The sequence below is a fragment of the Lissotriton vulgaris genome, chromosome 4_1 (assembly GCF_964263255.1).
Source record: "Lissotriton vulgaris chromosome 4_1, aLisVul1.2, whole genome shotgun sequence".
NCBI lineage: Eukaryota > Metazoa > Chordata > Amphibia > Caudata > Salamandridae > Lissotriton > Lissotriton vulgaris.
The window spans coordinates 37,919,649-37,937,850 of record NC_141691.1 but is presented as its reverse complement, the minus strand read 5'-3'; the positions used below and the strand labels follow the sequence as shown (position 1 = coordinate 37,937,850).

General features: G+C 41.0%; 1 protein-coding gene across 1 annotated transcript in view; it reads right to left on the bottom strand.

The window, feature by feature from the left end:
• LOC147718299 (nicotinamide N-methyltransferase-like) overlaps positions 1-17,941 on the bottom strand; it is a 203,232-nt gene extending 185,291 nt beyond the window's left edge. Inside the window, exon 1 of the mRNA XM_086966687.1 lies at positions 17,772-17,941. Coding sequence (XP_086822813.1) covers positions 17,772-17,919 — 148 coding nt within the window. The 5' untranslated portion in view covers positions 17,920-17,941. The remainder of the gene's footprint in view (positions 1-17,771) is intronic.
• Positions 17,942-18,202: the final 261 nt, after the last annotated feature.

Sequence of the window (18,202 nt, the reverse complement as noted above, 5' to 3'; positions counted from 1 at the left end):
AGTGCAGCACACGTTTTCTGAACCTTGGGTAAAGGAGCTGGCTATTTTCTTCACTACTAAAATTAAACTGATTCAAGAATCTTTCCCTCCCTCTGTTCCCAGCTCATCTCTCACCGATTGCAATCCATCGTCCTTTTCATCTGATTCCTGCCCCGTCTTATCGGAGTTTCCAGTTCTATTGGAATCTGCTTCTCTGGATCTTCTACTTAGGATTAAATCAGGCTCCCCATTGGACCCCTGTCCGGCGACCTTTCTAGCCAGCAACGCCAAGATTCTGAACTCGTTAATCAATCCTGTTCTTAATCTGTCTCTGACAAGTGGCACTGTCCCGCCGGTCTGGAAGAAGGCAATGGTTGTTCCACTCTTGAAAAAACCTGGCCTTGATCCGGAGAAACATGCCAACTACAGACCCATATCTCTCCTGCCCAGTATAGCTAAGATCGTCGAGAAGCACGTCCACTCTGTGCTCTCCTCCTTCCTTGAAGACCATGGGTTACTCCACCCTACCCAGTCAGGCTTCCGCTCCAATTTGAGCACTGAGACTGCTCTACTGGAAGTGAATGAAGCCATCAAGGAAGCTCTCGACTCAGGTGGAAGAGCTATGCAGATGATGTTGGATCTGTGGGCGGCCTTCGACACCGTCCCTCATGAGGCACTCTTGAGGAGACTTTACGAGATTGGTCTCAGAGGGACGGTGTTGAGCTGGCTGAGATCTTACCTAGCGGGTCGTCGACAAGTGGTCTGGGCCCCCCCGTACTCTGCAGAGGTGCCGCCGATGGATGTTGGAGTCCCACAAGGGTCGGTGCTTAGCCCGACCCTCTTTAACATCTTTATGACTCCATTGGCGGTACTGGCGGAGTCTCTGGGTGCCCAGATCATATCATCCGCTGACGACACCCAGCTTCTCTTCACCTATAAAAAGGGTATGGAGTTTGACGGGGAGAGCATTCGCGGCTGCCTTGGGGCTGTCTTCGACTGGTTTCGGCAAAGCGGCCTCAAGTGCAACCCCGATAAATCCGAGGTGCTCTTCTTTGGCTGTCAGGTAGACCCGCCTTGGCAGGAATGGTGGCCAGTGAGTATGTCACCCTCTTCTTCTTCTTCCACAGTTGCTAAAAAACCTTGGGATTAAAATTGACAACACCCTATCACTGAAATCCCAAATTACAGGTCTTACCAGTAGTTGTTTTGGTCTGTTAAAAATGCTGCGCAAATTCCTTCCTCTGCTCCCTTTGGTCCACAGGAAGCTGACGGTACAGGCTTTAATTTGTTCCAGGCTCGATTACTCCAATGTCCTCTACCTTGGTTTGCCAGACTACCTCCTGCACAAACTTCAGGTAGTACAGAATTCCGCGGCAAGGGCCATTTTTGGCCTTCCCCGGCATGCTAGGGCATCGGAGTTGCTTCTTTCCCTTCACTGGCTTCCTGTCAGTAAGCGGATTACATTTAAGGCTCTTACATTGGCCCATAAGGCACTCCATTCGGTAGGTGCCTATTATATTCAGAAACGGCTTTCTCTCTATAAGCCCACTCGATCTCTTAGATCTGAATTTCTTGGCCTGGCAACTGTTCCACCCATTAGGAAAGTCAGGATAGGTGGACGCTCGTTTAAACCTCTCGCCCCTAAACTGTGGAACTCCCTTCCCGTCGAGCTGCGCCGCATTCCCAATCTGCTGGCCTTTAGAAAGGCCTTGAAAACATGGCTTTACAGTCAAAAACTGGTATGTCCCCTGTTTCCTTATCTCTCTTTTCAGCCATGGGTCAGAAAGCGCCGGGACACTCCTTGGAGTAGCTGTGCGCTATATAAGACACCCATTAACATAACATAACACAGGAGCCAGGCAGGGAGTTTCCTAGTCCAGTGAACACACACCCAAGAGCTTCTAGTGGGCCGTGTCCATCGCAGGAGGCCACAGAGACTATCTCCAAAGCACCACTGCCCCAGGTCTGTATGGCCACACCCCACTCCTCTGTGTCCACTAATGCAGGAGAGTGTCCCCAGCCAGGTCCTAATCACAGCCCGTGGCCCCCCGCACACCATCGGTAGGCCCAGCTGCAGCTGAAAGGAGGGCCCCAGCACAGTCACCGCCCCACAGTGAAGTCCTTAACGGACAGGCCTCATGTGCAGCCGCTGTCCCAACGCTTAAGGGGACCCCCATCGCAGGAACACAGAGCCCCTCCACTATCCACCACCGCAGAGGCCCGATCCGGCTGCCGAGCTCACACAGAGCTGTGGCCGATGTCCACCAAAGAAAGATAGTTGATGGGGAGGGGGGAGAAAGGAAGGCGCTCCCCACTCTATGTAGGCCCGCTCTAGCCCACTGCGCCACACCGGGGACCAAGCCTCTTGCCTCCTCCTCCCGGGGCACCACAAGATGGCGGCGGGGTCACTTTTGTGCAATCTGTTCTGAAATCCAAGTTCCTTGGCTCTCTATTATTGGGATCCAGGGGATTGTGTCCAAGACCACCAGCACCTTCATACTTCTAAACTATAGGGACTTCATTACTGGTTCGGGCAGAGTAGCCTTAATCCCCTTTTCTAGTTTGATTACTGTATTTATGTGGGCAGCCCTGCACGGAACAGAAACCCTGTATATTAGACTTATTACAAAGGCAATCTCTATATAGCTGAACAACAATGTTTGAAGATAATAGAGAGGAACTGCTGTGTGATTTGTTCAATACTGACAAAAGTGTTGCCCGTCCACCAGCACCCACCATTAAGAATGATAGTCTCAAGAGCAAGTTCATCCGCCTTGAGAAACTACGCAACAAGAACTTGCTAAATGGCGGGACGGTGCTACACTTAAAAAATACTTAGAGAACAAACGCATCCCCAGGGGATTGTAAATTCTTATTTTCCCCAACTATGAGGATCTTGAATCTGACCTCTTGGGGCAATGGGAGGAGGGACTGCACATGGCATCATTTAAAATGATGGATATCCTGATTCTTAATTCAGAAAGGAGAGGCAAAAAGATAAGAGAAGAAATGTTGGCCTTAGAAAAGGAATTCAGTGAGGCAAACTTACCTAATGTAACTCAAAAAAACTATGACATTTTGAAAAAGGAACTGGCTGCCTACCAACTATATCTTAAAGGCAAACAACAACAAAAAATAGAGAGAGACCATAGTGATTATTAGAGGGGACGTATATTTACGTTTGCCCGTAAATTTGATGATGCAGTAGTTAAAAGTATCTCAGTCCCAGTCACTGTGATACGAGCACCAAGCATCTCATCGAGCAGCATATCTGTTTTATCCGTCTCCTTGATAGATTATTATCCAGGGGAGGAAACTAGTACGTCCACCCTTAGCCTTAATCCAGCGTCTGATTTTTTAAAAGAGGTACAGAGGTACCGCTTAGGGAACAAAAAATGAGGGCTAAGCGAAAAACCAGGAGGGGTGGCAAGAAACACAAGGTCCATCACCAAGGCAAAAATGGGCAACAACAAGTAGGTCTTAGTACTCAGATTGTGAACCATGACATGGGCAGTACAGTAGGCTCTGCTGATGAAAACAATGTTAATGTGAATAATTTGTCGTCAAAACAATTTACTGATCTGGAAACCTCTATTTTGTGTAAAGGTTTGAATTTTTGAGTAACAGACAAACAGTCAATGGGAAATGTACATGTGGACTTATTTATTTTCACTCGCAAACTAAAATTAAGAAATATTTTGCAGAACATTCTGATGTCCGTGTTCCTGCTCACAAGGAAATGTGTGTATCTGAATTTACAATTGCAGAACTTGACATTTCACACACAATAGCTACATTGGATGATCAGGAACAGTTGGGGGACTTGGTCACATATGCATGAAATCTTGATGTCTATGAAGACACCACAATTTACAGTGGACTTAAAAATTGCTCCAAATTTATACCACCTAGTCCTAAAACCGTTATCAATGAATTTTCGGCAATGGTTACGCAAGATTTGTACAAATTAGAGGATACACATCCTTAAATTATCAGTAAGTCTGACAAACTTTTTCTTCAGACCATTCGTGATGACCCGTCCTTGGTCGTCCGTGAGGCGGACAAGGGCGGGAACATCGTCATCATGGATTTCCAGGACTACTCTAATGAGATACATAGACAGTTAAGTGAATCGACCTGCTATGCTAGGTTACGGTCAAATCTGATTAAGGATATCGAAAGCACCATTAATGCCAGATTAGTTGAGTGGAAAGAATCAGGACTAATATCAGATCCTGAATACAGATATTTAATGGCAGAAATCTCAAGTTTTCCCTGCATTTATGCACTCCCTAAGGTGCACAAGGGTGGTGCCTTTCCTCCGGGTAGGCCCATTATATCAGGCAATGGGGGCCCAACCGAGCACTTAGCTGAATATGTGGATTCTTTTCTTCAACCCTTTGTACGAAATCTACCCTCCTACGTGCAAGAAAGTAGGGAGCTTCTTTGCAAACTAGAAGATGTGGTATGGGAAGAGGAACTTTTTTCACGTTCGTAACCATGGACGTAGAAAGCCTATATACCTGTATAGAACTGAGGAATGGGATTAGGTCTTTGAAACACTTTCTCTACAAACGTAATGCATGCCATCTTGAATATACCCAGATGCTGCTGACCATGTCAGAGCTGATATTAACGCAAAATGTCTTCTCACCTGAAGACAATTGGTATCTACCAAAACAGGGCACAGCCATGGGCTCCAGGTTTGCTTCATCTTATGCAAATCTGTTTATGGGTCTGTATGAGATGGAGCATGCCTGGGACAGTGGCGCTGAAAAATGGATGGATGAAATAATTTTCTACGTCCGCTATAATGATGAGATCTTCCTTATTTGGAACGGTAGTGTTGATGGATTAACTGAATTTTTCCATTATCTGAACAGCAATGATTGTAATATCAAATTGACCATCAACCACTCAATAAAGAAGATTATATTCCTAGATTTAAAACTGTATATAAAAGATGGTGTCATCCAAAGTGACATGTATAAAAAACCGACTTCGTGTAATAGCGTATTGCAGGCGACCAGTTTCCACCCTAGAAACAGAATAGCAGCCATTCCGTATGGCGAAATGATACGCGCACGTTGCAATTGCAGTGAAGATGTTAACTTTGATAGGACTATTGAAAGAATGAAGAATGACTTTTCAATAAGAGGCTATGCAAAAGGTGATATCATGAAAGCCAGAAAAAAGAAACGATGTGAAACAATGGTCAAACAACCCAACATGAATACAAACGCTTCTGGAAATTAATGTGATTACATAACAGAATATGGTATGTACAGTAACCATATTTATAACATCTTAAGGAAACACTGGCATCTCCTACAATCTGACACACTCCTAGCAGATATCGTCTCAGACGAACCTAGAGTTGTCTACAAAAAAGAACAACAATCAAAAATATTCTTTGCCCTAGCTATGTGAAACCACCCAAACAACGAGTTTCCACCTGGTTACCGGAGAAACCAACAGGATTTTTTGTATGTGGCAATTGCTCAGTATGAAAATATGGGATTAACAAGATGGAGAGCTTTAACTACAATAGCCCCAAGAAACATGTTATTACCACATTTATAAATTGTGATATAACTTTTGTTGTATTTTTGATTATCTGTCATTGTAATATGATTTATGTGGGCAGTAGCATTAGATGCTTAAAAATAAGAATTCAGGAACATCTTAGAAACATCAGACATAATGACATACGCAGTCCGGTGGCACAACATATTTTGGAATGCCATCCCTTGGAAAAAGAGATTAGGTTTCATGCAATTGATAGTGCCTCCCTAAACACTCGGGGTGGGGATAAGACAACATATCTCAGGCAATTAGAGGTACGTTGGATTTGCAGATTGAGATCGGCGAACCATGGCTTAAACATAAACAATGAGTTTCATCACTTTCTGTAGAATGATGTACCTTTAGGATTTATAAGTCTGCAAAACTAGTTTTTTTTGTGTGTTTTTGTTACACTTCGACTGACTTGATCCTGAGTAATATACGATCTGATAATTATATCTTTTTCTCGCTGGGTTGATGCGTGATAATGCCTAGACTCGGGCCATAAGGGTGTGTTACTTATATGGCTCATGAAGATATTTGCTTAGTTTGGACCATTCAGTAATGGCCAACGCTAATGATTCTGCATTGAGAGTGCAGTAATGCCTGTTGTGCTCGATTATTACGAAACCCTCATCTGTTAGACCGTTCTAAGATGGCGGTCCACTTTTTGAAAGCAATATGCGTTCTATATCTGAGCGAGATCTTTGTAGGCGGTGGTCGATATATATTTCAATTATCTACTCCCTACCAGTAGGCAATGCAACATTGGTGACTCCATATTACACATGTGTTCCAGACTTATGGAGTTTGATTTTTATAATATCTCTATTTATGTTGACCATTCCAAGATGGCAGATTTTGTTCATAAATCATATACGTCATCATGGGTCGACTAATATCTAGGTTAATTGACAAATTATTCCGATAATTGGTTGTTAGTGATTGACCTGTGAGGTATATAAACACATGGTTTAAAAAGTTTTTTCGAACCAGATGTCCAGACGCTTAACTACATGCTGACACTCTTTTTGCGGTGAGCAATCGTTAAAAAATGAGTTCTGTCTTGGTTTAAGAAGCCTGGCTTGCTCAGTGATATCTTTGTATATTTATTAAACTATTGAGTCTATAAATATACTGATTTGAACTCTTAACATAATTGTGAGATTGATTGGTAGCACTTAGGAATACCGTAAGATGGCTGCCATTTTTGTGAGTTTTGTATTTTAGCGGCAACTATGACTGCTTGCTGCTACATTGATTTACATGATTATGAATACTTTGTTTGCAAGTCCATCTAGATTAGCAATAGGATCATCCAAAAGATTATTCTTCTTTCTTATTTTGTGGTGGTAACAGACGTTGTTTTTTCCTATTTGCGTATATTTTATAAATCCGTTATCAATATCGACAGCTTGTTTTAGAAAGGGGTACATCATGTTCGGGGGTTCACTTACGTTATGACCCTTGATCATCGAACATACCCATATAGGTTGTCAAATTAAAAAATGTTGTTTCAGTTATCAGCTTGTGATAGAACGCTATCTCTTTGGATGTATTTTGCCTAGGCCAAGATGGCCGCTAACCTGTTGTAGAAATATGCGCATCATGTTTAAGAGACTTCATAAGTTGAGTGTTCTGAATATAGATTTTACCTACACAGGATGCTCATCTGATTAATTTTAAAGGCAGTAGACGGTGGTTAAACACTATCTATACACATTAATTTGATTCATTAGTTGGATTGAGCGCGCAACATATTTTTTTATAATTTTTTTTTCTTAGGTTAAACGCACTTATCACTGTTTGCTGAACATACACTTCACAACAGTTTTTTTCCTCTTCTTTTTTTTTTCTTAGGCTTTTACTTTCTATAAACCATCACAATTTGAACTATTCGCACTGTGGAACCATAACGGTTTCTTCGTTCCATGAAGTAAGTAATAAAAATGGAAATGCGCTGCTTATAGATACGGTAACGTAAGACAGACCTACACAAACGAGATATATAATTGTTGCAAATAGAAACTTAATCCCATGTTCTGTTACTCTATCATGGGATCAATAGTTGGTGACATAGAACAATATAAACTTGAGGACTCGGGCAGCTAATACATGGCCACAAATAAAGGAAGCATTAATTTGTTGCTCTTGATGTATCTGTTATTTCTTCATTTCCAAACCATATATACTGAGTGTCAAACATACACTATTTGTTTACAGATGACCTGAATCTTCATGTGTGAAGACTAACGAGAAGCTTTGCCTTATAAAGAATTTTGACAAAGGTATCTTCTTAGTATATAAAAAATGTAATTGCATTTGAACTAATATGTTTGACTTTTTTAAAGAAATCTGACAAGGTATTTGTTAAGCACATAAAAAGTACAATTGCATTTGAACTATTTTTATAAAATTCTCAACCGAAAGATATGTCATTAAACCTATAAAAGCAACATCGCTAGATATTTGTTGTTAATACTGAATAATTGTTTCAATGATGGTTACATTAGTTTCTTAGTTTCTTCTCCCTTGAATAGGTGTGTAATACTACTCTTTGATGTGGATAAATTGTTATTGGATCTTTTGTCTGGTTTTTCTATTGCTCATATAAATATGAGTTGAAATGTGCATAGATTGCTTGTAAATACGTTGCAACTTTTCATATGTAAATATTTTATGTTTTGTATTTTTAATGTAGCCCTGAAGAAGTCTGGTTTTGGACGAAACGCGTTGGCTATTGATTTTAATCATCATTTGTGAATAAAGAATCTCTTTTGTTGAAGAACATGACTTTGGAATTTTCGGGAGAACGACCAGAAGAATAATTGAATTTTGTGAATAACAATGTTAAAACTGCATTAATATTGCATTAACATTTGAAGGGTGCAGCATCACTTTTGTGCAAACAAGATGGCAGCCGCCCTCCCGGGGCCTCACCTGTCCAGCGAGGTAGGCACGGTGGACCAGTTGTCTCCGGAGCTCAGGGGGCCGCCCGCTACAGCCCCGGGTCTACAAGTGCCACCACTCTGGAGGGGGAAGAGGGGATACACCGCCGTCACTGTGTCTGCGGGTGTCTGGGGCTCCTCAAAATGGCAGCCGCTCCCTTAGGGCCACCCCGAAGGACCAACACCACAGCCTGGGTGTCCTTGGTCTCCTCTCGGCTCACCCGCCAGCAGCTGCGGCTCCACCTCCCTCCGTGCCGCAGTCACCAGGGGTTACACCAGCACAGGGGCACCGGGTAACCAAGAGTCTCGCCCCTGACGGCCCCACTTCTGCAGCTGCGTCAACCTCCAGACACACGCCGCCGGCCAGGCAAATCACAGGAAGCCCCGGCTCTCTCCAGACCTAGTCCCGTTGGGCCAGCCCTCCATGCCGGATCACTGCGAGCACCACCGGTGCCGATGTCAAGCACCAACCGCTGTTGGATGTTCACCCGGATACTCAGTGAACTCCCGAGGATAAGCCTCTTCACTCTAGGCATCTAGAGGCAGGATAGTGAAACAGGATTCTGGTCGGCTGGTCAGAGTGCACTCACAGCATGACCGCAATTGTCGCTGGCCAAGCCACGCCCCCAAGTTGCACAGTTTTTAATGGCTAGAGGGAGCAAGTTCCACAGTTTTGCAGTGTTCAAGATAAAACTGCTTCCTCCTCAGCGAGCTTTAGGTATCTGAAGAAGTTTACTATGTGCTGAGCTTAGTGTTCTACAAGGATGGTATAATGAATAATGTTGTTTCAGGTACACTGGTCCTGCTCCGTGAACAGCTTTATATGCCAAGTAAAGACATTTAAACTCTGTTCTTCTGTGTACCGGGAGAGAATGAAGAGGTTTAAGGGCTTGAGAAACAGACTGGTATTTAGGAATGTTCAATAGCAGCCTAGCTGCAGCATTTTGTATCCCCTGAAGTTTCAGCAAGGGCTGGTTCTGAATGCCCAAATAAAGGGCATTTCCATAGTCCATTCTGGACATTGCTAGGCTTGTCACTAATATTTTTACTATATCTGGGGGAATAAATGGTCTCACTTTCCATAATAATTTCAGTGTTAAATCAACCTGAGGCAACATTATTAATTTGGTGATGAAAGGTAAGTCTGATATCAAAGATGATGCCCAGGTTCTTAACCTTATGCACTGGAGTAGGAAGAGTTCCTATATCCAGAGGCCCCATTTCTGTGACCAGAAAGAGATATTGGATCCCATCATCAGAACCTCCGTTTTACTTCCATTGAGCTTTAGGCAGTTTGAGCTAGACCAGTGGTCTACATGGGACATACATTGATTAAAGCGAGCAGCAGTATCCTCCAGATTGCTTGAGATAGACACCTCAATCTGGGTATCGTTTGCGTAAGAGACTGATGAAAAGCCAAACTGCCTGATGACATCAGCTAAGGGGGTCACATATAGATTGGACAAAGTAGGACTCAATGATGAGCCCTGTAGCACCTCACATGGAAGTATAAACTGTTCTGAACAGGAGTCTCCAATTTGAACAAATTGTAGGCAGTTATTAAAATTGGATTTAATCAGGCTTAAGGCTGAATTCTTGACTCACAATTTTAGTAGCCTTTTGATAAGAAAAATATTGGTTCACGGTGTCAAAGACCGCCAATAGATCCAACTGAATCCAGCGTGGTACAAATTTCCCCTGCTGCCATTAGCAGGGCAATCTCTGTATCATGTCCTTGATGGAAAGTGTATTGTGTAGGATTCAGAATTCTACGAAGGACACATATGCAGTGAGTTGGGAATTTATGATCCTCTCCAGAACCTTAGCTCGAAAGGAATCCTCACAATAGGTCTATGACTGTTATCGTTACTAGGATCCAAATGATGTTTTATAATAGAGGAAGGATCAAGATCTTTTTCCATGGCTATGGAAAGATACCAGCACTGATGGTCTCTTTAAACAGTAGGCTAAGATTCTCACTAATACCATCAGATGCTAGTTGGAGTACTTTTGGGGGGCATGGATCTGATGGTGCTATGAATTTAACTGTTTTAACTATAAGAGAAATAGTTCTGCCTTGGGGGACACAAAGAAGTCCAGACCATGACCGGGACATATGGGGAGATAGTGGCGTGATCCACGAAAGGGTCGCTATCTTTTCCTGAAAATAGCCTGGACTTTTTCCCTAAGGAAACCAGCAAGTGAGTTGCTGAATGCTACACTGGTATCCTTTATTGAAGGAGCAGGTAGCGTAACTAATTTCTTTAGGGTTAGTTACCAGCCTGCTTGATTTTGTCCGTGTAGTAGAGGCTTTTCTTGTCTAGGATAATTTGTTTTTTATATGCTCAAAGATTGTGTATATTAAAAAAAGTCACCCTCAGCTTAGTTTTTTCTCCAGCGTCTCTCTGCTTTTCTGCAGAGTTGCATCTGGTTGCGTAGCATGTCACAGAACCAGGGTTCCAACTTTTTCATGTGTTTACTAATAATAGTTTTTTATGGCGCTAAAATGTTTACTGCTGCTTTTACCCAATTTGTAAAGCTATAACTTTCAGTGTTTATTTCAAACTTTAAATTTGGTTTAGAGTAGGCTAATACTAGATGCAAATGTTTTTCCAATTTCTCCCTTAAAATGTGTTGTGGGTGAAGTGAGGGCGTGGTACGTAGTGTGAAGAGGTAAGTGCAAATAAAATTGCCTTATGATCTAACCATGAGATTGGCAGATCTTCCTGTACTTCCAGTTGGGAATTTAATATGAAGATTCCATATAGAGTATGACTGACCTCATGTGTAGAGTTCTTGATCAACTGTTGAATCAATGCACTGGCCATCAACTCTAAAAGAGAGACAGTGTATTGGTCATTTTTATTTTCAAGATGATAATTGAAGTCACCCAAGATGGAGAAATCCTGTGAATCAATACTAAATTCAATGATATAACATATTAATTATTTGAATTAATTTTTTGCTCCCGGAGGTCTGTTCAGTAATGAACCATTAAAGATATAGTTGTCACTTAGTGTTATTCTGAATGAGAGCACTTCACAGTCGGGACAGCTTCCTTTTGGGGAGCTCTTTATCAGCACTGTATTCTAATCCACCACCCGGTTATCCAGTCTGTCATTTCTGATTAGTATATAGCCTTGAGGGATGGCTAAGGATAGTTCAGGGTCAGAAGTGCTGTCTCCCCATGTTTTAGTCACAAAGGCCATGTCTATATTCTGTGCTGTGAGCAGCTCTGCAAATGCAGTATTGCGTTTTATCAGAGAGTGTGTATTCAGAAGTAGTCCTAGAAATGAGTTCTGAAACATAGGAGTCATTGGGATGGTCGGCGGACTTTGTCCGCCCGCCATCCTGCTGTAAAAATGAACCACCAACCAACCATCCTGTGGGGGACCATTAGGATGCGCCTGCCACAGTGGCGTGGGCATCCAGCATATTTAACATTGCGACGGGCGGTGCTAAAAGCACCGTCCGCCGCAATACTAAAATGCACATCATGCATTTCAATACATAACGTGACAGGCACTTTTTTACATTGCAAAGCAGGGGGGTACCATAGATATCCCCCATGTGCACCCCGCACCCCCCAGAGTCCCTGGGGGCCCGCAATAGGCATGCAACAGGCCCCCGCAAGAGATTCCCGCATGCATTTCCACGGTGGCATGTGTCTGCCCCCATCATAATATGGATGGCGGTGTCTAGCAGACACCGCCACCATATTAAACTCTTTTACGCCCGGTCGACTTGTTGACCGGGCAGAAAAGCAGCGGATGGTCTTTCTGTCTGCCGTGGTCCCCTTAGTCATAGTAATATGGTGGGGGGAAATGAGTGGCAGGCTGGGACGGATCTCGGGCGGATCGCCATCACCATGCGGGTAGTGGTGATCTGCCCGAGATCCTAATGACCTCCATAGTTTGCAGGTGTGGATCCTGTTCTGAGCTTGTACAAACTTTGACTTTAGTAAAAAAGAAATCTGTATTGCAATGTTGGCAGAGCTTTGTCTCCTGTGATGGATTTAACTGTTGGCACAAATCTTTCTTAGGTATATTAGAGCTCAAAAGTGTATCTTTACTATAGATCAATCTAGGTTCCAGAAAAGGAGGAAAACAAACAGGCGTTATGGCCCTAGGCCAGGGCTGGGCGTGGACGGGCGCAGACGTGCTTGTCTTTGGCACGTCTTCGGCCAAATCCCTGTGATGCACATTAAATGAGTTTGGGGAAACAAAGTAGTAGAGGGGAGATTAGGAACACTATTAACACTTTACAGTGGTCACAAGGTGGTGGACATGGACTGTGAAGGTAAAAACATTTTTTTATAAATTTTGAGGGGCATTTATATAATTTGTGTGGGGTCTACAAATCATGTTGGGAAAATAACAGAGTGTGTTGCGGTCTTTTTATTAAGTCACAAGGCGGGATACTCCATAGGAGCAGTATTTATTTATAATGGGGTGTTTACTTTTCTGACAGGGAGGGCTACATCTGTGGATCAAATAGTATAATATGGAGGAGGGGTTGAAAAAGAAAAAGTGCTAAAGCAGTCTTCATTTAAAAAAGGTTCTGAGTAAGCTACTTCTCTGTAGCAATGTTTACTTATATTGTATAGTTATAGTGTGGTGCTTACTTCTGTTGCGGGTAGTGCTATTTCCTTGCAGCAAAATAGTAGATGTGGTTGCGCTGAAAAAAATTAGGTCCATATTTTTAACAGTTTTTTTTAAGCAAAATAATACATTTGTGTATATCAGAGGGGGTGACAAATATATTCAATGCTTTTTTCACTGGCAATTTTAAATCTTTTGTCTTCGTGCCAACGGATCATAAACTCCTCTGAGAGCATAATGACTATGAAAATTATGATATATAGATATTCACACTATATAATGCCCAAGGGGTAAACAGAGTAAGATACCAGAAGGTGCTGACGTTACATATACATCTTTACTCTTCGCGCCAAACGGTCATGAACTCCTCTGACATCACCATCACTTTTAATATTATAATATACATATTGACAGTATATGATCTCAAGGGGGAAACACAGTAACAACTAGAAGCTGGTGACGTTACGTATACATCTTTAGTCTTCGTGCTGACGGGTTGTCAACACTTCCGAAGTCAAGTACAGTGTCGATATTATAGCATTCAAAGTCACAGTATACGAGCTCAAAGGAGCCAGCAAAAGAAGCGTTTGCTGTATTCTGTCTGTTTCTGAAAAAAGCAGCTGACATTACAGAAAAAAGGCAAACACAAACAAAATCACTTATTCCTAAATACAAATGTTTAAATATTCATAAATAGCTACATATGATAAATATCTACTATGCCATAATCAAACAACTTACAACTCTGGAATATGATTTGTTGCCGTAAAATAAGAATTCAATGCTACAAAAGGGAACCTGCATCACAGAATGGACACAGGTAAATAACTCACAAAAATGAAACTAATCGAACAACGCTTGTGCTTTATATACTTTTTGGCTATTAAGAAGTCTATGGAAGGAAGATGTGGCTCCGCTCACTTATATGGCATGTTTTATAGTTTACACGTGCTCACTTTTTAAGTGTTTAACTTGTGGACATGTTGGGAAAACTTACAAAATGTGAAGTGGTAAAGGTTTTGATCTGGATCCTAGCAAGTATAAGGTCCTTAATATGTACATACGTTGGAGAGCTTAAAAATTGTTACCCGGCAAACCATGTCATTTCTATTCTCATGACTAAAAACATCTATTAATTGCCGTCATTCTAAATAGAAGACATTAAAAAATATCTTTCGGGATAGAAGAAAAAAAATATGTGCTAATATGTCTCATTACTATGGTTTTAAATTAAAAATATACTAGTAATTCTAAAGCGTACAGGTACCCCTTTAAAGGTGTGTCGACGCTCGGGGCATCGGGAAGATTAAGCAAGGAGTTGCCCACAGTGACATAGTGGTGGGCTAACATGCCGCTGGAGCCGGGAATCGAACTGTGAATGCTGTTGTTAGAAGTCAGGTGTCATAGCTGCTGCCTCACACTTTTTCCACACTTATATGTTAATTACTGCTAATTAAGTTTTAAACATTGTTAAAATATAACTTATAACAGACTACTGTTAGTTTTTCACTACAAAAAGTATGCACATGTTTTTAAAATTTACTTCAAATCAATATAGGTTTCAGGGACATTGTAGTTAGAAATTTGCATTTATAAAACCTTTGAAATTCACTGAAAAAAATAGGTTTAACAGACGTTATAATTAGAAATTAGCATTTGAAAAACCTTTGAAATTCACTGAAAAAACCGGCGTTATATTTAGACATTAACATTAAAAAACCTTAGAAATTCAGTGAGCTGGACATTGCACTTGATCAGAACCATAGAAATTCCACCATTATAGTTAGTTCAGCTAACTATAACTCACACCCCCGCAATGCTCTGCTCATAAAGACACATATTACATCATTCATGGCATGGCCAGTTACATCATTGATAGCATCACTGATGACCTCTCAAATGACATCACTGATAACATCACAGATGGCATCATCCATGTGATAATCTGAGGCACCTCCTCACACTCTAATATAAACTTTGATACACCCACTGTAAAATACAGACCTCCATTTTTGAAACCATCAAGGCGCCAATACAATTACGACATATGCACTCACTTATTCCTAGGTCTATACACTCATTCACCCATACAATCACTTATGCATGCAGTCGCTCATCAATACAACACTATCATATGTACTTATACACCTATTCAGACACTCACAGACCGCCACTCATCCATGGAATTACTCACACACCTAATCAGTCATGTAAAGAATCAATGACACTCCCATTTACTCACCTATAAAGTTATACTCCCATTTACTCACACTCCATGGAATCACTCACACACCTAATCAGTCATCAATACAACACTATCATATGTACTTATACACCTATTCAGACACTCACAGACCGCCACTCATCCATGGAATTAATCACACACCTAATCAGTCATGTAAAGAATCAATGACACTCCCATTTACTCACCTATAAATTTATACACCCACCACCTCACTAATTCATACAGATAGTAATGCATACTTACTCTCTCATATAATCACTAATACAAGTACACATTCATCCATACAGCCACTCTCATAATCACTTACTCTCACATACAGTTATTTATATTCACCCATCACTCACATGTACTGCCTTTTACATGTGTAGTTACTCACATTTACCACTGAGACATCCATTTACTCACCAACACACCCGTACACACACTCACCCACTCATATAGCTGTTTCCACATGTACTCTTAAACCCATACACCCAGTGAATCCACTACTCACACATCTATGCACAGAGTCACACTCCTCGAACCCTCCCACACACAGACTCAGGCACCCAAACAAATACTCAGGCAAAGAATCAATAACCCATATAGACACTAATGTAGCTACCGTCCAACCGATGTACCAGCTTACACAACAACAGACAGACTGATACAGAGAATCACACAGTTTAGTCACTAACCCATGCATTCAGTAAGACATGTTTTATCAGTCACTTATACAATTGTTCAAACACCTCCTAAATCCTACATCCAGACACTTATACACCCACTCATTCTTCAATACATCTTGGCATATATATATATATTTAAAAATACTTAAACTTTGCAGAAACACACAGTCACTAGATGATGTCATCAGTGATGTCCTCAGTGATGTCACTGACCATGCCATGAATGATGTGATATGTGACACGATGAGCAGTGTATTGCAGGGCGCGAGTTATAGTTAGCAGAACTAACTCTAACAGCTGAATTTCTCAGTTTTTTTATGAGTGAAATGTCCAACTAACTATAACGTCCCTGAAACCTGTAGTTTTTTCAGTGAATTTCTAAGGTCTTTTAAATGTTATTTTCTAACTATAGCGTCCCTGAAACCTTTGTTTTTTTAATGAATTTCAAAGGTTTTTTAAATTATAATTTCTAACTATAACGTACCTGAAAACTGTGTTTTTAATGCTAATTTCTAACTATGCCTACAGAGGTAGGACATACACACACACACACATATATGCAGCAGCAGACATGAGTGTATATTCCAGGGCTTGTTCCCTCAGTAAACTCAGCAATCTCTCCTGCTTTATTCTATTCATTGTTTGCAAGAACTGGAATTGTAAGAAGGTAGCAGCTGCTTCACTGCAGACTTTTCAATACCAGCATGAAGCACTTCTTCACAATATTTTCCTCTTCCCTGAGTTAACAGCCCAGGGACTGCAGTTTCTAAACCATCATTTATTGGGCTGGGCCTTAGAGGGTGCGTGAAAGGGGAAAATCATCAGTGACAAATATATATAATGTCAATTTAAATTTCTATTTTCGGGCAGTGACATAGAACTATTTGTTTTAGTCTTCTACATGTTATGTATTTTTGTAGTTATTTTCATTACTCAGTGACATATCTGGATTATGTAAAGAAACTGCTTCTGTGTTCGATTGAGTAAATTATGTTTTTGTGCATCGTTGTGATATATTTATACAATTAACTGAATCATAACCCAACTACTTGACTCAAAAGTTTTTACATTTCTGTTTTAGGGCTGTGACATTTAATGATTAATGTTGTGCTTGTACCTATTATAGTTTGTTTTTGTAATGTTTTTCATTAACTATGCAAATTAATTTAATCTATATGTTGTTCCACTCAAACGGATATAAATTACAACTAGTCCTAATAGTAAATAACGTAGGAGATCAGTAACTTTGCCAATGCAACTCAGGAAAAATGTTTATGGGGGAGAACTGGTAGATATACGACATTTAAAAACAATGTTGATAACATCCATTTTAAGTCCTTCACCCATCATAAAATGTACCATTAAACACATCTCTTGCCTTTCTGTGCACAATACTCCTGTACTCTTCTTTAATAGCAGGTGAGTATATATCTTATGCAGGCTTGTGCCAAATTTCAATATAATTAGCACAGGTTAATAAAGACAGAGGTGAGGAGGAAGAGGAAGAGCATGATGGGACATTATTTACAAGTCCTTTGTGGTGGCTGCGACACAATTTATTGAAATAGAAACACTCTTACCCAAAATGTAAGCTTTATTCTTACCCAAATTTCAATGATGCATCACACAATCCATAACAAGTATAACCAGCAAGGGGTTTGACATCTATGCCAGACAATATCAACACCACTTAGTTTATCTGCTGCCAAAAGAATTGCACACATGCTGCTGTCTGCGGATGAGCAGGGACATGAGTAATACGTACCTGATGAGAAGAGTTTGATGAAATTATTAAAATTCTGAACAATCGTATCATTATAAAAGGCAGATTCAGGTGTGAAATATCTCTCCTTCATCTTGTGTGCGTCATAACACTTTTCATAGCGCTCCTTGTGGCTGATATGAGAGGCCATTTCTCTGGTGAAGTTACTTCCTATGCTTAAGTCTCTGTTACTTGCACTCCTGCTATATAGCAAGAAATTTGACTTTTAAATGATCTTAGAAAAGAGGGAAATGTTTACATATGCAGCTTATTCAACTTTAGTGCAGAGTCAATAACCACAAAACTTGTATTTTCAGCCACTGGCTGTTTTTGTGTTTATACGGTTTCTGAGTGCAATGAATTTACACATGATGTCATGGGAAAAGAAACGTTTCGTTGGACAATGCAAGCTGGAAGCGCTGTTTGGCAGGTAC